The 22,728-nt window shown below is 31.1% G+C and overlaps 1 protein-coding gene across 1 annotated transcript in view; it reads left to right on the top strand.

The window, feature by feature from the left end:
* Positions 1–22,239, top strand: part of LOC124370219 (RNA-binding protein fusilli) — a 181,204-nt gene extending 158,965 nt beyond the window's left edge. Inside the window, exons 13-15 of the mRNA XM_046828513.1 lie at positions 13,933–14,144; positions 19,463–19,514; positions 20,439–22,239. Of these exons, the coding sequence (XP_046684469.1) occupies positions 13,933–14,144; positions 19,463–19,514; positions 20,439–20,470 (296 nt within the window). The 3' untranslated portion in view covers positions 20,471–22,239. The remainder of the gene's footprint in view (positions 1–13,932; positions 14,145–19,462; positions 19,515–20,438) is intronic.
* Positions 22,240–22,728: the final 489 nt, after the last annotated feature.

Below are 22,728 nucleotides of genomic sequence, written 5' to 3'. Positions count from 1 at the left end.
TAAATTACGATACAAATTTCATATTTCTGCAACAATCATTACACATACAGTCAGTTAAATATAAAATCATTATACATACATATATCGTTTGTTGATGATCATATGTTAGAGGTACTCTTTTGGATGGTAGTTCCAGTGAGAAGCTTGGGTTTCATTTAATTTTGTTGATCTTACTGTTGTAAAATGTCTACATTGATAACACCCATGATTAAAAGGTATGCATTTTATGATTTGTCTTTATTTTTTCTTGAGAGAATATTAAGTATATTGTTTGAATTAGATGATTGAGATTTGTAGGTGCTCATGCTATGAAAAGATAGGTATTATTAAGCAAGATTTTTACTAAAGGTATTATTAAATCAAATCTTTACTAATACAGACAGGTTCATATATAAGTACTTCATAATACTGGGTGATTGAAACAGCAAGTGTGTATAGGTCAAATCTTTACTAATACAGGTTCATATATAAGTACTTCATAATACTGGGTGATTGAAACAGCAAGTGTGTATAGGTCAAATCTTTACTAATACAGGTTCATATATAAGTACTTCATAATACTGGGTGATTGAAACAGCAAGTGTGTATAGGTCAAATCTTTACTAATACAGTTTCATATATAAGTACTTCATAATACTGGGTGATTGAAACAGCAAGTATGTATAGGTCAAATCTTTCCTAATACAGGTTCATATATAAGTACTTCATAATACTGGGTGATTGAAACAGCAAGTATGTATAGGTCAAATCTTTACTAATACAGGTTCATATATAAGTACTTCATAATACTGGGTGATTGAAACAGCAAGTATGTATAGGTCAAATCTTTACTAATACAGGTTCATATATAAGTACTTCATAATACTGGGTGATTGAAACAGCAAGTATGTATAGGTCAAATCTTTACTAATACAGGTTCATATATAAGTACTTCATAATACTGGGTGATTGAAACAGCAAGTATGTATAGGTCAAATCTTTACTAATACAGGTTCATATATAAGTACTTCATAATACTGGGTGATTGAAACAGCAAGTGTGTATAGGTCAAATCTTTACTAATACAGGTTCATATATAAGTACTTCATAATACTGGGTGATTGAAACAGCAAGTGTGTATAGGTCAAATCTTTACTAATACAGGTTCATATATAAGTACTTCATAATACTGGGTGATTGAAACAGCAAGTGTGTATAGGTCAAATCTTTACTAATACAGGTTCATATATAAGTACTTCATAATACTGGGTGATTGAAACAGCAAGTATGTATAGGTCAAATCTTTCCTCCACATAGATTGCAATAATCTCCACTTCCCAATATAATATATTTTTTAAAGTTATATCCAGGTATAAGTGTAACGTTGTCAATTTGGCAATGCTGTGTGTGGTTAAAACTATTACATTTGGTGTTGGTTTGATGTTTTCTAAAAAATGTATCAGTCTATTTGGTATATTCAGCAAGTCCTATATATTCTGGTAGACAACTGCTAAGCTATGTATTTTTATTTAGTTGTTATTGTTACGTCGGAGGTCCGATGTTCCTGTTGCCACCTGGTTCAAAAAAATTAAGGTATGTTATTTGTTTCCTTAGTGGGTAAATGATTTTTGATGTAGGTGGCCTTGAACTGTTGAATCCTCTTTTCCTAAAACTCTTCAATGGTTCCTGAACATCCTAGTTTTGTTACAGTTATAGGAGGCTTCTTCTCCAAGGGAGGTGATTCAGAAATGGGAGGACCTTCTGAAATGGGAATTGTAATTGTATGACTTTCACTTTTGTCAGTTTTTTTCGAGTTCTGTGTCTTCACTACTTTGATTATGTAGTGCAATGTCCTTGCAACTCAAAGGCTGGGGCTTTCCTTTTGCAAGATGATTGTTTTCATTTTCAGTATCCTTAAACTTGCAGATTGAAGGGTGATGCTAATATAATCCTTACTTTTATCACTTTGCCTTTTGGTCTCTCCATAAATTGACGTGTGTATTTGATGACTGGTGATATCTTGGAAGTTGATAGCTTGGTCACTTAGCATGGGGTTTTGTGGAGTGCGTAGAACAGTAGCACTGAGGCTTATAACTCAGGTCTCCATGTTATCCTGTTTGGATTTTGTTTGTACTAATTCCAGTACTATAGCTGTTAGTTTTTGTGCTATATATATATTTTTTTCTAAAGATTCTCAGCTTGCAGTTTGAGTTCCAATATTCTTTTTACAGACTTTTTGTTTCCTACAAGAAAATGTATTATTCAAGATCCCTGAATTTAAAATGTGTTCTTCCATGATCTGTTCTTGTTTCTTGTAACGATTAAAAAAAAAATGTTTTGAGCATCACCATTCTGTTTATTTTCTTTTTGAATATGATCTTAAATGTCAGTAAATTTTGGGCAATATATCGAGTTTCTCAAAGTTTTTTTGTTCGTTTTATTCATTAAAAAAAATTGTAGCTTTGTTACTAGCCACCTATTTTCCCAAAACTATAATGGAATAGTTTAAATTTTATTAATTTGTTAGAGTTTGTTTACAAGTTTTGGAGGAAGTTAGGTAATGATTGTGTATGGTATTTTTCAGAGAATAGTGATCATTATAAGATTCCATCTTCACAACTTGATAATTTTCATATTTTATTATATTGATAGCTTAGTGTTTTCAAATATTATTTTCTTTATTATTTTGGTAGCTTTAGATATTTAATTTAATCTGAGTATCATTTCATATGACACACACACACACGCACACACTTGGTAGGCATTTTGGGCAATAATAATTAGTGAATACACCTTGGCTCGTAGCTTCGAAAGGTTTGAAAGGTACAGTTTTTTGTTAGAGGTTTAACTTATTCCTACAGTCCATGTAACACCCTAAAACCTACGGCAAATACAGGAGTTCACAACACTGTGATGCAACAAATTAAAATGAAAATTAGTATCTTTTAAGCTATTTCTCAACTATCGAAGATGAATGAAACTTTAAATATAAACATTTTTTAGTTTTTAAGAGCGCTATTGGTGTAATGAAAGTCCATGGCTATAGGTGCCATTTGAATTTTGTAGGTTTTACAAGTTTGAAATATCCTAAATATTCTCAACTATTTTTAAAAATTTTGCTGCAAAGTTACAACTATAACATATTTTTAGAAGAGTACTTCTTTGGTAACCCTGGATAAGAATTTGGATGTTCAAAACTTTTTAATGAGGTAATATTTAAAAAATGTGAAACCATACAACTTTTAACATTTTGAACCACCCTGTATACAAGAAGTGTAATAAGTTAAAACTTTTTTCAAAATGATCAGTGAATAGAGACCTTTAAAAAGGTATGGCTCGACCTACCTTTACATTTGAAAATCTATCCAAAATTACCCCTATCCTTCAAAAGTGCCATTTTCGCACTTGGGTCGAAATATGGGGGTTTTCATTAAAACGTAGAAGATAGGTTTCATGGTTGTCACTATACATTGCGGACAAGTGATCTGCCTCACCCTACATATACATACATATTAAGATTGTTTCCTTCTGTCAATTTATGGCAGATTTTAGTAAAAGTTTGGTCGTTTCATTCAATGACAAACTGTTGAACAACATGGTTTGAATATTTTATTTTTAACAGTAAAAATGTATACTTGTCGTTTACTGAAAACCTATTGCCGTGTCAACTGAATATGCAGCAGATGATCAGTGCTAACAATATTTACACAGTGTTCTTCTTGCAGTTGGACTCACAGCTGAAAGCCAATCTCTATTGTATAAGCATACAATCTGGTTTTTCTTGAAAGCTATAAAAAATGTCCCTTAATAATAAATTGATTGTGAGCTGTGATAGCTTTGGTGGAGGTCAATATGGGAGATTAGCACAAGGGTCAAAAATGATAAATTTGTCTTAGATTATGTTTTTATTAGTTTGACACACTTAATGCGAAATGCCAGATCCATAAATAAATTCTCTATCTAGTTGTATGATGATAATATAACTATTATTTATGTGTGTAATGGTTGGTTTTAAGCGTATCAAGCAATGGAAAATATAATCTGGGGAAATATAACTCTTAATTGAAGGAGGAGGTATTCTTATTGGAAAAACTATTTTATTATTTTCTACAAAAGAAAACAATTGTACAATAATTTGAATATTCTTACACAAGAATATTAAAATAAATTATTAGATAATTGTGTGTTTTCTTTTATAGAAAATAATTGAAAATAAACTTTTGTATTTTGTACCCTTTTAATACCCTCCCATATCGACCTTTACCAAAATTAGTTTGGCTGACAATTGATTCCTTTTTTAAGAATAATTCCTCTATATAAAAACCAGGTTGTGTGCTTGTACAGTGCAAGTTGACTCTCAGCTCCTGTATTATTACCATATGATGTGAAAGTTTAATATCTTTTAGCATATGCTTGACAAATTACAAAGATTGTTATTAACCTTCCCGAAGAATTATTGTTACCTAGAAACATCTTACCACGAGCTTAGTTTACACAAGATTAATTATATTATTCCCTTTTCTATAGTCTTAGGCTATCTCATTGGTCACCGGAAGTCTGAAGGAAGGTGACCTTCCCCTATCCTGTTTTTTTAAATAACAATCAGCAAAAAACGAAATGATAAAACAATGTAAAAATAACGCTTTTTACTTTTACATACTTCCATTAGTTAAGATAGTCTTTAATTAAATACATCAGTGTTACATTTACAAATAGGCTAAGTTAAAGTAAATGTAGACTAAGCATGAATAGAATAGTGGTAATGGGCTTATTTCTGAAATCATACGGTATGTAAACAATTTGTCATCATTATTGACTCCAAAAACATTTGTATAAACATTACATTACACAACCTACTTTTTTGTGTAGGTTGGTTGCATTTTTATTAACCCTCCCAGCGCTGTATATGTGTTTCTTCAGTGCTGAGCCATTTTTGCTGCTTTTACATACTTTTGTAAACAAAATTATGATAAGCACTTATGTTGCTAAAATACTATGTGTTATATATCATTTTGTTCACAAATACATGCACTACAAAATAAAAATTTAATAAATTACTTACCTAAAAAAGAAATATGAGATATCACCCATTGAAGTCAAAATATAAGTTCAAAAAAACTCTTTGAAACATGTTGGCAATTTATTTACAACTAAAAATAACACTATTTATAAAAATAAGATAGCAGTTTTCTTCTAAATTTTATGCCCTTTCCAGAAATTTATGGTTTTTTGGCACAAACATAGGTAAAAAAATTTCAAAAAATATAAAACTAACATTGTACACTAATTTTTTCACTTTTTTCACCAATTTTTTCAATGTCACACTTTCGCTCTCTTCAAATTCTATTTCTTCATTTATAAGTTCACGAATATTACTTGAAGGTAGATTTTCACGATCCATTTCAACAACACAACCCAACACAACACAGCAAAACAAAACAAAACAAACTTGGTTTACAAGAACTGTCAGCTGAGAAACAGCAGTTTCTGCTACGCAACAAATCACTTATTTTCACAGCATCACTATGCCACAGCCTTTTAGATTTGGACAACAGTGACAGTACTATATTATAAAAAATATATTTCTCTTTTCATTAATACTAATTTGGTGAATAACATAAATAACGTACAAAAAGCTCAAGAATAACATAAATATTACGTAATTGAAAAGACGCCACATATATACGCACCATTGTGCGTTTAGCACTCATAATAAGCAATATAAGCGCACGATCGTGCGCTTCAGCACTGAGAGGGTTAAAAATACAGTCATAAATAATTAATCTAAGCAATTGTTGTGAAATGCAATAATTCAGTTGTTGATACTTCAGAAGCTGTTCAAAGTTCATTATGGCTCTTGTTGCATTATGGTGCTCTGTTGTGTCCACTACAGTAACTGTAATTAACAGTAGTTAAAAAATAATAACTAAATTTTAGAAACTGCTATATGTCACATTATACTGGAGTTTAAATCAAATTATATCTCAAAAAGTTTATTTTAATTTTTTGTTATATTCTATTTTTATTATTTGTTGTTTTTTAGGTTGTTTATACAGTTGTTTTCTTAGTAGAATGGTGTATAAGAGGTTAGTTTAATGTGTTGTATTACAACATTGTGGAGTTTGTTGCTTAATAAATCATTAAAAGTTTTTTTATTAGTAGAATCTTTAGTTATAATCAGTTATAATCTTATTTTACTTCTAAAATGTTACTGTAAATGGATATTTCCCAAAAATTTAAACTATTTTGTAAAACAATGTGTTATAAGCCATAATTCTAGTTTTTACATCAACTTTATCTCTGATGACAAATTGTACTTGCTCTTATGTACAAGAAATCAGATTATGTTTCATGGTACAACTATATGATGCAAACTGAAAGCATTACTTGGCATGACACATACTAAAGCTTGACTTTACATTACACAAACTAAAGATATATCTCTGTGTCATATAACTAAAAATGAAATGTAATATGAAACAAAAACTAGTAGTACAATTACTTGATACTGGATAGAATAACAGGTCAATATTTGTCTCTGTAATACAGAGGGTAGTACTTATCAAGCTACACTTTTATACCACAAGGAGTTTTTCAAGAGAGACATTGTTCAGCCTGCAGGTTTAGAGTGGTCTTATTTATTTTTTAATGTCTTATACGAGGCACGTCTAGAAAGTAAGTGTACTAGTACTCTTACAGCTGTAGGGAACACTTTTTCAACATGTTGGCAACACTGCCGCGTAGCCTGAATCCTCCCCTTCAAGACGAGACCAATCTGAGGTTAGTGTGTTGAAAATTCTTGACACAGTAGCATCTCTCGCGAAAAATGTTGATCATATCTCCCACCAAGTGTGAAATTCGCGCCGTCATTCGCTACCTCGTTGTGAGGGGAAAAGCTCCGGTTGAAGTTTGAGGTGAAAAATATATAGACTGCCTCTTAGTTTCAGGCGTGTAGTGGGCAACCCAAGTTTCGTCTCTAGTGACAATTGAATAGAGAAAATGATCGCCTTCGAGTTCGTAGCGTTCCATAAACTCTGGAGCTCTGCACTCGATTCAACTTGTGCTGTTCTGTCAGCTGTTTTGGGATTCACCTCGCAGACAATTTCGGATATCCGAAGGTTTCTATGATTGTTTCGTGTATCAGGGATCTGGAGATTTGCTGGAAACATCGCAGAAAGTTGAAGGTCTTCCGCTCCTCTGATTGTCATGCACGGAAGTATGGCCATTTTGAAGCTTGTGACACCACTTGTATGCTCGTACGATTCATAGCTCCATTACCGTAAACAGTTTTCACCTTATTATAAATTCCAACCCGAGCTTTTCCCTTCACAACGAGGTAGCGAATGACGGCGCGTATTTCGCACTTGGCGGGAGATACGATCGACATTTTTCATGAGATATGCTACTGTGTCATGAGTTTTCAACACACTAACCTCAGATTGGTCTCGTTTTGAAGTTGAAGATTCCAACATGTCAAAAATGTATTCCCTGCAGCTGTGAGAGTACCAGTACACTTACTTTCTGGACGTGCCTCGTATAAGACATTAAAAAATAAATAAGACCACTCTAAACCTGCAGGCTGAACAATGTCTCTCTTGAAAAAATTCCTTGTGATATAAAAGTGTAGCTTGATAAGTACTATCTTAAGTAACTTCTCAGAAATGGATGCCCAGGGCAGCTGAGGTGAAGTTCTGTCTGTTGGGGCTCCTCGTAGTCCACGAGGCAGGACACTGTGTATAAGACTACAACCTAGTACTTTCTGAAGGGATAAAAGGAATTTCTCCTAAAAAGGAATGTATTGTTGTTAGCCATGCCAGTTATGGTGAGGATCAAAATAGGCAGGTAGTGAAATAGCAAATGATACATTTTTTATCAGGTCTCGTTCTTTTTAGTTTCCTACGTTTAAATGCAAACGTTGAACACGTAAGTAATAGTTATATCAAAACCATCCAATGAAATAAAGAGATTGGAAAAAGCAACTTTCAGTCTCTAAAATTGTCAATAACTTTAGTGTACTCAAACGCTGCACTATAAAGCAAGAAACAAAAGAAAGATGAAATGTGACATGTGCAAGAGACAATACTATCTCTATTGAGTTAAGAAAGACACTTTTTTGCAGCATCTTCTCAATTGTATGCAATAGAGGTCACTTGAGTGGTATCTGCAAGAAGATGGTCTCAACTTTTTCAAGTGCCATAGTGAACAACAGTTTTATTGACTAATGTATTGCTTTCTGTGATTTATGTTAGCCTAGGATTTGGCTAAGAAATCTCCAAATGGTATTTAACAACTTGGAGTTTTACAAAACCATATACATTTTAATCTGTGCATGTTCCATATTGTGTTAATGTTAATAGCATTTATTTTCTAATCCTTAGGGATGAAAATGTAGTTATAATTATGATTTGGAATCCACTGTACATTTTTTGACAGTGGATTTTTCTGTTAATGGAATTGTGTTTTCAATTGATTGGTTAAAAGCAGGTGAAGATTTACTGGTGTATTGTGGGTATTGGTGGAAGTGTGTGTAGATAGCTACCGGTAGATGATAGCTAGAGGTGGCTATAGTCAGAGCATCGTAGGTGGACGGTACGGTGTTACTACGCTTGATTTTGGTGCTTGGTTGCTTCTACGTCACTTCAGGTATTCACTTCACTTATTTTATCCTCAACTCCACAGTGCCCAGCTTTTCGTACCAGGCTGAGGAAATTTCCAGGATACGTTCAATGTCAAAGCCTTTCAGTTCACAAGCAAATTCGTCGTAATATTGAAAGATATTATAAATATAAATATTTGTGTTATACATTGGAAACAATAATTGGAATCTTTAGGCTTGTACAGAAAAGCTGAGCACTGAATCAAGATACCACTATATACTTAGTGGTATTGATCTATTTTTATCCTTCTAAATATGATTCTGGTCAGTTCTTGGACAACTAAATTGTAAAGTATGTCTGACACATTGGTTATAGTGAATGTTAGACAGCTGTTTTGCATTTCTATCTTACAGCCACAACCAAAACACAAATTAAGTGCAAGAATGTACCTAACAGGAAACAAACATACAAGATTGTGGGTTCCAACATCTTTTCCAAACATATCATTTTGTAAACATTGTGTTCTGTGTAATGATTTGACATGATTTTGTAATTTTAATTGATTTTTAATGAGCCAACAAATTAATGTCAAATTATTATTCTAGGATCTAACATCTCAAACGGGTAATGAAGTGTTTATACTTTATTTTACTGGTTCTCGGTAAAAGAAATGGGATATGTGACAAAATGTTGGTTCCTTGGATCTAATTCAGACCGTGAATGTTTGGAATTATTAATTATTGAAATTGCTTACATATTAATACTTACCTTATCACTTAGTTTGATACAAGTTTAATTACCGTTACATTAACCAGATGGTGTAATATCACATAATAATTCTGTAATGATTACAAGTGTGATCTCTTACGTATATTACATTATTTTTTTAATTAAAAAGAAATCACATGAAAGTATATTTTTAAAATTATGTACATTACTTGTTTTACTGTATAATTTTTTAATATTAATTTTTGGTGCCTTAATAAATAAATATTTTATCAATTCAGTGTCATAACACTTTGCTGTTGTACTAGTTATTTTTTTTATCTTAGTATATTACTTATTATCTTGTAAAAAAACTTTTATTTCAGTTATGTGGGTCTGATGATGTGTTCATTTAACACGAAAGGCCTCACAAAAATAAAATTTCTTATTTATTGGAATGTTTGTTTCTAAATTAAGCATGATTTTGTTTGTTTCACAAATAATTTTTAAATACTAGAGGAAAATAACAATGAATAAAATATCTCTTAACATCAAGTACAAGAGGAAATTAAAACATATTATGTAATTTTGACTCACTATTGAGTATTCTTCCTTGATAGGTTAAAATTTGAGAAAATGTCAATTGTTCTTCACCATAAATTATATGTAAAACTTCACCATTTTCAGGTACATTCTTGTACAATTTGGGACTGGAAAATACTTTTGATACATCTAATTGCTTGGAACAATATTTAATTTAATGCCAATTAAATAAATTATTTTGAAATTTTATAAAATGTGGCTTTAATATCCAGTAAGATGACACAAGCAGTCCAGTGCAGATTAATAGCTTCTTGTTGTTGCTAACATTGCATGACTCTGGGTGGAGTCCTTTAACTAACATTGTTGCGTCCAAATACATATTTTTTCAAATGTTGTCCTAATAATATCTAATTATAAAACATATTTAGGATTCTTGTTACTTATTTTTATAGTATATAAATAATTCTAAAAGGAATCGGTCAAATTATTGAAAAAATTGGAATATACAGGGTCAGTTAACATTTTTGTAAGCTACACAGAAACTTATTTTCTCCCAGCAATAGCCTCTCTCTTATTTAGCTTCCTCAGGACAAGAGTAACGATTTGGCTGGATAAACCGATGTACTCTAAAACTCTAAAACATCAAAAAAAGCATCCACGTTTGAACAGGTCTGTATGAGTCATAGAATTCAGTTGAAACATCATTTTGGTTCATTTTGGGATGATCAAGACACGACTTGGGCCGGTTAAAATTATGTCAATTTTTTTAAACAAACACAGGTTGAAGTGGTGGCTTGTTGAAAGGTGGGCAGTTAAGAGGGAGGCTACTGTATTTATATTTATTTTAAAAGTTACAAATCACACTAGACCCATTGTCTTGTAAACAAAATTTGGGCCTCTTTATATTGTAAAAAATAAATGTTTTGCAGTCTTAAAAATACTGTTAGTTCAAATAACTGCCTAAAAGGACTATATTCAGAATGTAAAAATTCTTAAATAGAACAATTAAATCTAAACAAGTAAATTTCATTTTACTTGAATATACTATAAGTTGAAAGATTTAGTGCTAATCTCGAGATTTTTTGCACATTTGGACCTAAAATGAAATACGGATCCAAATTAACCTGAAACATGTGTTTAATCAATCTGTTATAACAATTTATCAGATCCAGATCTACAAGACTGCAGATTTTACATTGTATGATGCCAATTTTAAACTCTAACAAGGTTAAAAACAAAATATTGGAATCCTTGGCAGGCCTCACAAGAATTTAAAAGTGGAGATTGGTGCAATGTTCCTTAACTTTAGGTCATTAAATAATTTGAGATTACTCATTCTAAAGTTAGTTCTTCAATAAACATTTTGTGATGTCTAGAGTGTTATAACAAAATAAGTTCTATTAAAATATTTGTATAAAATAATAGGTTTGTAAAATTTGCATTACACATTATTGTATGGTATTTTGGGTTGAAGCCTATTGTCATATTTATTAAAAAAAATCATTTTTTGTGGGTTTGTAGACTGGACAGATCGAGTAAGTAAGATTTTAGACAGTAACATTGTGTAGAACAGGGTCTAAATGGAATACATAATTTACAACCCATAACATATTATTATACTTAGTACTACATTAACACAAATTTTACTTCTTATTATAGAACTTATATTAAACTGCATTAATTTTCATTTTAAATAGGGTAATGTTTCGTGAGCGACACATTGATTTTGGTAGTATACAATACATACTGTTTAATATATTGATCTGGAAATTTAATTCATTATGTAACTATACAAAAACTGTGACAAAACACACAATTGCAATAAACACTAACTAAGCAAGGAAATTAAGCTAGAACAAATCAAAATAATTATACATTAATTTTTAATTCTTTTATCACTTAACTTTTACTATGTCAATTATTATAATATGCTGTGATATAACTTTAATAATTTTATGATGTCACTATGAATCTAATTTGAGGCCTCTTAGTTAAAGATGTAGCCTTAAGCACTAAACTAGGAGAATATGATTAAAATTGAATGAACAGAAAGATAAAACATAAACCATACAAAATAACTCTATATACACTTTAGCTATTTGGCATAGGTAAATCTGATTAAAGTAAAGTAAAACAATAACAGTTATGGTTATTTATTTTATTATAGTTGTATAATTATTCATTACGAAAGTGAATACAATATTAATTGGACTTTTCTTCTCAAGACTTCATAGGTGAATTGAGTAGCGAACATATATGAGAGGTGGCAGTGTAGCTTACTTGTCCAGACAGGCCATCAGTAGTATCATGTCAGAGCAAGAAGTGCACACATCTGTTGAGCAACTCATTATTATAACATTTTTATTGTGAGAGGAGTACAACCTGCCAACATTTTGTGCTGCACAGTTTCCTGAAAAAACTCAACTCTTGGCAAAAACAATTTTTAAAAGACCCAGGGTCAGTGGAAAATAAGGAAATAAAAAAAAGGAAAATAAGTTTTTGCTATAGTTTTGGGACTGCAGAGGCATATTGCCTATTTGATTTTCATCATGAATGTTGTTCAATAACTGCTGCGTACTATTGTCAACTGCTTGATACCATGTCTGACCTATTGGAAAAAAGCGAGATATGCCTATTTGAAATACAACTATCGTACAACAACATTATTTGAAATACAACTATCGTACAATTATTTGAAATACAACTATCGTACAACAACATTATTTGAAATACAACTATCGTACAACAACATTATTTGAAATACAACTATCGTACAACAACATTATTTGAAATACAACTATCGTACAACAACATTATTTGAAATACAACTATCGTACAACAACATTATTTGAAATACAACTATCGTACAACAACATTATTTGAAATACAACTATCGTACAACAACATTATTTGAAATACAACTATCGTACAACAACATTATTTGAAATACAACTATCGTACAACAACATTATTTGAAATACAACTATCGTACAACAACATTATTTGAAATACAACTATCGTACAACAACATTATTTGAAATACAACTATCGTACAACAACATTATTTGAAATACAACTATCGTACAACAACATTATTTGAAATACAACTATCGTACAACAACATTATTTGAAATACAACTATCGTACAACAACATTATTTGAAATACAACTATCGTACAACAACATTATTTGAAATACAACTATCGTACAACAACATTATTTGAAATACAACTATCGTACAACAACATTATTTGAAATACAACTATCGTACAACAACATTATTTGAAATACAACTATCGTACAACAACATTATTTGAAATACAATTCTGCTCCATGTCAACATAGAGCCACTCACAGCTCTATTCACTTAAGAAAAGTTGGATAAAATTCATTGGAAAACACTTGAAAGTGTGCACTACAGTTCTGATCTCTTACTCATATTTAGGCCATTTAAAGAAGATTTGGGAGTTCACCATATTTTATGACGACAATGAGGTGAATATGTTCGTGCACAAACGGTTAAAGATACAATCAGCTTCATTCTTTGATGATGACATAATTAAAGCTATCCATTCGGTGGGAGAAAAGAGCAGGATTCTGTATGAAATACAATATGCTTAAAATAGTACTTCCTTATTCTATCAATATATGCTCTAAGAAGAAAAGTCTGGTTAATATTTGACTCAGCCTAGTAATTTTGTATATTTACCAGCTTTGCATTAATTATAGAATTGTGAGAATATTGAATATTATTTTTAGAATATTCAATTAATTGAATAATATCAATAATGAACAGTTGCATCACCGCTTATTAGATTCTATCTATACTTTATTAAACCCAATACATAGTTTTATATTTAATTTCAAAATTAAAAATTAGTACCTCTTCAAGATGTTATTTTATGTATATTTAAGCCAGGAATATAAATGCTTCAAGTTAAACTGACTAGGTTTTGTGTATGAATAATATTTTCTCTAATTCTGATCTGAAGTTTAATTTCAACAAAGAAAATTAAAGGCCTTTCATTGTTTGATGTTACATGAATGACAACAAATTGACACGATTTGTTTGGTGGTTATAGCATTACAGGTTTCTGTATGTTTGTAGGAGGTACTGCCACTCTTGCACCACCGCCTCCATTCGCCCCGCAGTACACGTTCCTGCCCAGTCCCCTGCTGGGCCGGCCTCCACCACCTCCGCCCTTCTACCCTCAGATACTGTACTGGCCTTACCCCTCGCCGCCAGTCAGCCCGCCACAGCCACCCAGTACTGTCATCCTCATGCATGATCCAGCAAACCTGCTACACTCTGTGCCTGACGTATGTACTGTCAAATTGGCTTATGTCAGTCAGAAGAGTATTCAAGTTCATTTTGTTAATTTCCTAGCATATTTCCACATAATCAAAAAGAATAATTTCAAATAGACAAAGGAATCTAATTTTCGACACATTAAAAATTGTAAGGGTATGCCTCCTCCCAATAAGATGGTATAAGTGATTTCTTTTTGTGGTACATAATTGGAAGAGGGATAATTTTTACTATATACATATCTAAGAAACTTGACACTAACCAATGGGGTTGACCTTTAATGTTTTATAGAGTATATATTTAGAGTATATGTACTATTTAAACATTTGAAAAAAAACTATAAATGAAAATGGCAGGTAGACAAATGAAAATTTGTCCAGTTCCTTGAGTGATAGGCTTCACTAATGCTCAACTAATTAAACTTAATTAATTAATTTATCATTCTAAATCATTATTTTTCTTAATATTTGAGTTTTTAAACTTAAAAAATATATATACATTCATTAAATTTGTATAAATGGCAATAGCCGAATTTAATTTTTTTAATAAACATTGAATCACAAAAAGTACTTGCTCCGCCAGGACTTTTGTTAATAAAAGTAGTTTGACAATATTTGGTCTTCCGATCGTATGTTAGTTTGGTTATTTAAACGCATAAGTGACAGATATGGCCAAATGCAAAAAAAGGCTCTGTGTATATATATAAAACACATGTACATTATATATATATATATATATATATATATATATATATATATATATATATATATATATATATGTAAAATGTACAATTTGATTTAATACCTAATTGGGGGTTCTCTGTACATATACGCCTCTACCTGATAGTCATTGTTAGGTGAGGTTCAGAGGGGAGATGCACATTATATACAGGGTGATTCTCATAAAAGTGTGTATATACAGTATGTGTTGGATAGGTTGTGGAAAGGAAAATATTTTCTTATTACACTTGTTGTCAAATAAATTGCTGCAGATAAATAGGAATTTAAGTTATACGCTAGCAGGAAAGCAATGTCTCAGCATATTTACATGTTTTCACAGTGTCTGAACAGGCCTGAGCACAGTCCATTTCGAACATGTTCTCTTGAGTTTTGTTTTTGTTGTTCTGTTCTTTTTTGTAGGCTTCTGGTTAAATTTTTTCCAATTTTCTTTATTGTGTTTAAAAACTGATATTTTAATGACTGTGTTTCGGGATATCCAAGACGATGGATTGAGAGAAATTACCCTGTCCACCGGCCTCTGAGATCCCCTGGTCTTATTACACTAATTAACATTAGAATATTGTCATTTCAGTAGCACAAGTGGTGAAAATTGAAAATTTATAAATCCTAGAACATCAATATTACATATAGCTTGGTATTGCTTTGATGCAAACAGGAGGAGTTTTGAACGTCTCTTCTAATTACACCTGATTTTTATTTTTTGTCATTATAGTGTGTTTATAAATAAGCATAAAATTCAATTTAGTTTATATAGCTTTGTGTTTTTCCTCACAAATCTCTACATGGACAGGAAAACTTAACAATCTACATGTACATAAACATTTTTCAATTTTTTTGAAAATAGAACACTGGGTACCCTAAGTTTACTGGTAAAAAAATATTCACATCCATAACCTTAATCAACTCTGAAAAAATGCACAGTTTTGTTAGAATCACCTAGTACAATGCGTAAGGTATTAAATGTATAGAAACTAGAACATGCAATTAATTGCTTATTCATTTCAAAATAAGGTTCTATAACAGCAAATAAACATGTACACAGTGTACCACAGAGATGGGACACAATGCTATATGACACTAAACCTATTTCTTTTATTTAACCCTTCTAATTCTGCATTGTGACTGGTTGGTAAAATATGTTTTATGCATAAATTGCCAACGTTATAATTAGGTTGTTAATTTTTGTGTAACATTCATAATTAAAACAAAAATATGAGTTCGTCTAACACAGGTCTGTGTATTAACTCCTCTATCGTAGTATGCTTTTTGTATCTTGGTTTGCTCTTACCAATGTATTTTTAAGAATATGAAAACACTTTTGCATGCTAGTCAAGAAGAATCACACTAACCTACACAAATAGGAGTACATACCTCTGGTGTGTAGACCTCCTGCACAATCTCTAGGTGTGAACGGTGAGTGAGCATACTTCCACTCGGCTCACACTGTCAGTTGACATGTAGAGGTGTTGGTGTATTAATGTTTTCTATCCTTTTACATTTTGTGGGTATCCTCTAAATATCATCATCTTCAAATTTTTAATTTCCAAGTTACAGCTCTTGAAGGACATTAATATGAAGAAAACAAATTTGTAAAAATCCCTCCAGCCATCTTTTTTAAAAACATACTGATAACAATTCATGTCCTTCTAAATTCAATCATTTCTGTTTAGGCACAATTTTAAGGTTCACCTACATTATACCTATTATTCCTTTGTGGAATCATAACAAATTCTTGCCTTCAGAAGAGATATCAAGTTTTATGACTAGAAAATGTTAAATCGTTATCCCAACCAAGCACTGATTACACCATTTCCAAGTTAGCTGTGTAAATGTGTGCACAAATTTGACTCTTTCAGGATGTATGGAGTCATCTGGAAAGTAAAGTCTGTTTCGTGGTAACTATTCAAGCAAACAGCACATTGCTTATGTGCGCCAACTCCCAGCATGACTTGCGTACAAAATAATGCTATTTGAAGTGAAATCATTGTAGAGTGCTGTTTATTATGCGAATTTAAGATGTTCAAAACAATAATTGATCAACCTGGCAACTCTGAAATACTGATCGGTTATCCGGTTTTTGACAGCAAGGATAATTTCAGCAGCGGATGTTCAAAGACTTGTGAAGTGTATGGCCCTAATGCAATGAGCGACAGCAAAGTGGAATGGTGTCACAATGCCACCTGTTAAAGTCATGGCCAAACAAACAATCTCAATACGCAAGGTAATGGTGACCGTGTTTTGGGATGGACATTGAATTTTTTTAGTCGAGTTTATGGAACTAGGAAGAACAATAAATGCAGCCACTTACTGCGATACTCTGACTAAACTTCAATGTGCAATACAGAATATGCAATGTGACCTATTGACATCTGGAGTTTACTTGTTGCATGACAACGCCAGATCCCACTCTGCCATCCAATTCCAAAATATCATCAGATCATTTTGTTGGGAAAAGATTGATCACCTGCCATACAGTCCGGACTTGGCACCAAGTGACTTTCACTTATTTCGCTACCTAAAGGAGTTTTTCAGTGTTAATCGCTTCAACATTGGTGACGAGGTGAAAGAATTTGTTAAAAGATTGGTTATCCTCACAGGTGGCAGACTTAAACAACATCAGTATTCAAAAATTCATAGAACGTTATAACAAATATTAAAAAAATGGAAACAATAATGAAAGATGTGAGGAATCAAATAAAACAAGTTTATTTTTAATATGTTGTTTATTTTTATAATAAATCGGACATACTTGTGAATATTTTAAGTCAATTTTGAGTTTTTGGAGGTATCAATAAAGGGATTTTGATACATAAATTTAGGGGGGGTCGGGAGCTCCATTTAAGCCCATGTTAAATTCTCAAACTTTAAGGAACATTTACCAAAAAACTATAAATGATAGCACTTAGAACTTTTTTTTTCTTGATAAAGCACAACAATATACACATTTTAACACAAGATTTTTGTAAAAAAATATTTTTTGGATTTTTGGTAATTTTTAAAAAAATACTCTAAAAATTACCAGTAATTTTTATAAATTAGTTGCAATAAAAAATTTTCTGATTGAAATTTTTTTTTAATCCATGTTTAACACAATGTGTAGAATAATGCCCTCTCCAAGATATAAAAAAATTATTGATCTATCATTTATAGTTTTGGAGATAATGTTCCTTATTTACCGAAAAAGTTCATTTTCGGAAAAAGCCATTTATTTGGAACATCCATTAGCTTAGCAACTAAACTTGCTTTATAAATGCATTCCTGCACCATATGAGGGATTGTCTGCTTCCTCTGCTTCATAGTCGTCTTCTAGCCTCTTTTTTGCCAGTGTACGTAGTCTGTCTTCGACACTTTTTTTCTATTTCATCGACAGCTTTATTCGCTTTTTTGATGCGTAGCATGTCCATGTCTTGAAGCACATATACACAGTTTACCCCAGGTACAATCCCTAATTTAGCAAACACTTCGCATCTGACTATATTGCCTTTGTTGAAGACAGCAATAGCATCATATACAGCATGACAAAAGTTCGCTTGGGAATACGAGCCCAAATCATGTTATTGAGCGATTCACTTTGGTTCTGTTCAAGCAGGTTTTGAAGAATTTGCAAATTTACAATGTCATTAGTGCCACAGTTACCTTAGTACTTATTGTAATCTGCAAGACAAGAACTAATTTTCTTACTAGACAAACTCTCCTTTTGAGGCTTTGGAGGAATTGGGCTTGGTGCACTAGTCCTAGGTTCTGGGCTTTGTGTACTAGACCTTGATTCTAGGCTTCTCACACAGTCACTATCTACAAACACCACTTTAGGCTTCCCTACTTGCTTACGTTTTTTAAAGACTTTGTTACAAAATCTAGGCATTGCAATACCTTTGAAATAAAACTTCTAACACACAGAAAACACCCGGAACTTCAGAAAATAAACTGTGAAATTTGAAATGTTATTCTTGGTTATAAACAGAAGAAAACAATAACAAACAATGTAATGAAAGAAAAAACAGGTGACAAACAACTGTACCAATAGCAAAAAACGTAATAGTAATACAGCTCTATTTTGCATAAAGAGTTATAGTACAATATAAAATACTGTCTCCTCAATGCTGAAACTCTCACAAAAAATTTGAAGTACAGCCTTTAGAAAAAAATTTTGTATTCAAGAACTACTTGACCGATTTTCATGAAATTGGTCTTGAATTAACCGCTATGAAAATCAGAATAATATTCAATAAAAACACAAAAAAAGTAATTTTTGACCCATTTGACCTCCCGACCCCCCTTAAAACTTTAATGACAATGTTTCTTTAATTTGATAATTCATATACACGACAACCTGCAATCCAGTTTATTCTCAATTTTATCTGATGAGAACAAAGATTGTTCAATCTCATCCCAAAATAGTCAACACTGTAAAGAACGCACTCAGTGTATCATTTCCATTCTCAGGTAGTATCATCAATATTGTCAGTTAATTTGGATCCTTTCTTTTCATCATTACCTTCCCAGAGACTGTACTTAAATTACACCATAAAAGAATAAAGAAAAGCATGAATAAAGAAGCAGGCCTGATTAGTTGTGTTTGATTGTTACAGTGGGGTGTAGATTACCTGGCTCCTGGACATCAGCTGACCACTCAGAACATCGGTAAGTTTTGCATGTTGAAAACATAATATCTTATAGTGCTGAGATGAACATAGCCAGTGTTAACATTGTTACATGTAAAGTGAATAGTTCATAGTATCGCAGTTCATAAAACTAGTATTTTCTAAACAACTCAAGGTAATAGAATAATTTTTTCCATAATCGGTATTAGCTTTATTAAGTGTAATGCTGAAATATAACAAAAATCTAAAGTTAAGTGCACTTAAGGATAAAAAATTATAATTTAACATATGTTAATAATAATAATTTATTAATGTATTATAATGAAATACTTATTTATGTTTATTTGTAATTTGTGAAGAATTCTCAGTAAAAAAACCCAATCAGTTTTGGTGTAACCATAATGGAGCTCTGAGTCTACATGAAATATTCTATTTTTACTTATAACTGCAACTTTTAGATTTGTAAGTCCGCCATTGTCTGTAGCAGAATGTCCTGCTAATCCATAAACTAATAACCATCAGGACTGAAACGGTTTATTATTATTTAACTATAATTTTTCACACTTTTCATGAATGACAGCCCTTATAAAATGCATACATGTATACATGATATTCACCTAAATGATGTGTCAGTAACATTTAAAATTATATATAAAAAGGCGTATAATTTGGGTGTTTATTTAAATATTATCAATCAGGTGTTTTGTTTATAATTGATAAGAGACAAATTACATAGGGCACTTTTTATAAATTTAAAAGTTGTACCTGGAGAGTAGATATAAATTCAGTAGCACTGAAATGCAATAATAATTTTTCTTGAATAATTGGAAAGGGAGTAGTGTTGAAATAAATAAAACATTTGAATTAGTTTACTCTATCCATTATATAACATGAATTTAAATTTAACTTCTATTCACAATGAACACTTTTGGTTCTCTTCGTCACTAGTTGGCTTATGTTACAGGTACAATGGGGATGCATTCTGCAGCAGCATGACTCCGCCTCCCACACAAGCCTTGATCTTGACAGACATTCTTATCTGAGCCAAAGCTGATATAATAATATATATTATTGCGTGTGTGAACAAGTGTTAGATTTTGCGACTTTTTCTTTTATCAACTGATGATTGCAACAAGTGTGTTTTGTGCAATATTTTGCACCGCAAAGTGTGTGTGTGTACGCTTTTCATAGAGAGTTTAAACATAGTCAACAATACCTTTACTGTAACTGGTTCCGAATATTGTTGGCACCCAGTACTTAATATAAAATATATAAAGTAGTATTTTTCCAAAAAAATCTTGTATTAAAAATACATAGTTAACTTGAAATTATAGTTTATTTAGATAATTTATTTAAACGTTAAGTTTATATTTCATAGTTTATTGTGAAGAATGCAACAGAGATCACAATGTCTTCCCATTTGTCAATTATTCTAATGTGAATTCAATTTTTGATAGAAGCACAATATAAATTAATTGACATTTCCTTCAACTAATAAATATATATTAATTAAAGAGCAGGTTTCTATTGTTCTTCTATCAAAATTTGATGTCTTGAATAGGTTGTGTTAAAAAATAATTCTATTGTACATAAAATTAGTATATAATTGCATACATGACATAATAAAGTCGTTATATCTCGTATTGAGTCTGTTGTTATATTTTCTGTTGAACTATAAATTATTTAATAGATAATATAAATCGTCTATCAAGAGTGTGCTTATAGATTTATTTAATATTGTTAAGAGAGGTAAATATATTATATATATTTAGATATAGTTTGTAATTTTAAGATATCAATTTGAGCACAACGAATTGTACTATTTTAGTGCAATACATTAATGTAGATTAGATTGTTTCGTTGTAGTATTGACTTATTGATCCAATTATTATAATATGACGTGTTTGTTTGTGTTTAGATTTGTGTGCGTGCACTAGATTTCATTGTATTAGGCTGTGTTTCAATTCAAAACAGATAACAATTAATTGATTAAGTCGAGTGCACATGACTTTTTGAGTGGTAATTCTTCAATGGCAATGTAACTGAAACTAAACTCTGTTCCTAGTAGAGTAGTGGCGACTGTCGTCGCAGTATTATGCAAACACTTCATGTGCAAGAATCTCAATTAGAGGACAAATTTGAAATATATCAGAGTGTTTATAAATCTTTTGTCTAACAATTTCATTCCTCCCATAAATTCTTCAGGTTGTGAATTAATAAAGTTTATTTTTTTACTAGTACAAAAATTTTATAAATACATGTTTAGCAATTAATTGTATGCAAAATATACATTTTAAGACAGCAGAAGTTTTGTGATATTTTGCTATAATCAATTAAATCAATTTTAATTTAAGTTTTTTGTTAGTGTTAAGTTTGTTATTAGATGCATAATGATTCTGAATGAAAAGTGTTTGAAAACCAAAAGTAAATTATCTTTTTGAAAGTTATAACAAGTGTAAGACGCTCACCTCTGTTGTGTCCGAGGTGATTTGTTTCGTGTCAAGTGTGCTGGACATGTAACCACTAAAGCTAAAGGTATCAGCTTTAAACGATAAGTACCACAGGCAGAAGAGTACTTGCGTAGATACAATTAGTTAAGACTATGTGCAATAAGCTAAGAAAGAGATATTAATATATATTGTCATTGAATAGTGTTATTCAATCTTATGTAGTCAGATTTATTATTTAGTTTTTATTGACACTGCTGTTTCTGTTACAGAAAACATCATTGATAAGAAATAAAGAGATACATATTTTAAAACTGACTCACCTTTTGGTAATATTGTGTGTATTATTTCCCTGACTCACCATTATTGGTTAAACCAGTGTTTCCCAAACTTTTTGGTCCCAAGGCTCCCTTTATGTCTGTACTACTTTCCGCGGCGTCCCATCCCCATTCTCCTCTCAGCTCATCTCATTTGAGTCAATGAAGAATAACAATAAAGTATTGTGACTTTATAATTCGTATAATAATTAATTCAGATTGGTAAAATATTTACCTGTATGCCTATTAAAAATTAGCCATTATAAAAATGTCAAGTAAAAACAGTGTTTTAACAAATTATGTAAAACTATGTACTATTCACACTACTACTGAATTTTAAAGAATAATACTATTATGAAATTATTGTTAAGACTTGGAGTAGTACAAGTAAATATATATATATATATATATATTATATATATATATATAGAAGTACGTAAAGTACAAAGCATTTAACATTTTAAATATCGTTGTAATAATTCAATGATTA

Source organism: Homalodisca vitripennis, chromosome 1 (genome assembly GCF_021130785.1).
Source record: "Homalodisca vitripennis isolate AUS2020 chromosome 1, UT_GWSS_2.1, whole genome shotgun sequence".
Classification (NCBI taxonomy): domain Eukaryota; kingdom Metazoa; phylum Arthropoda; class Insecta; order Hemiptera; family Cicadellidae; genus Homalodisca; species Homalodisca vitripennis.
The sequence above is the reverse complement of the archived record's forward strand: the minus strand, read 5'-3'. Positions and strand labels throughout refer to the sequence as shown.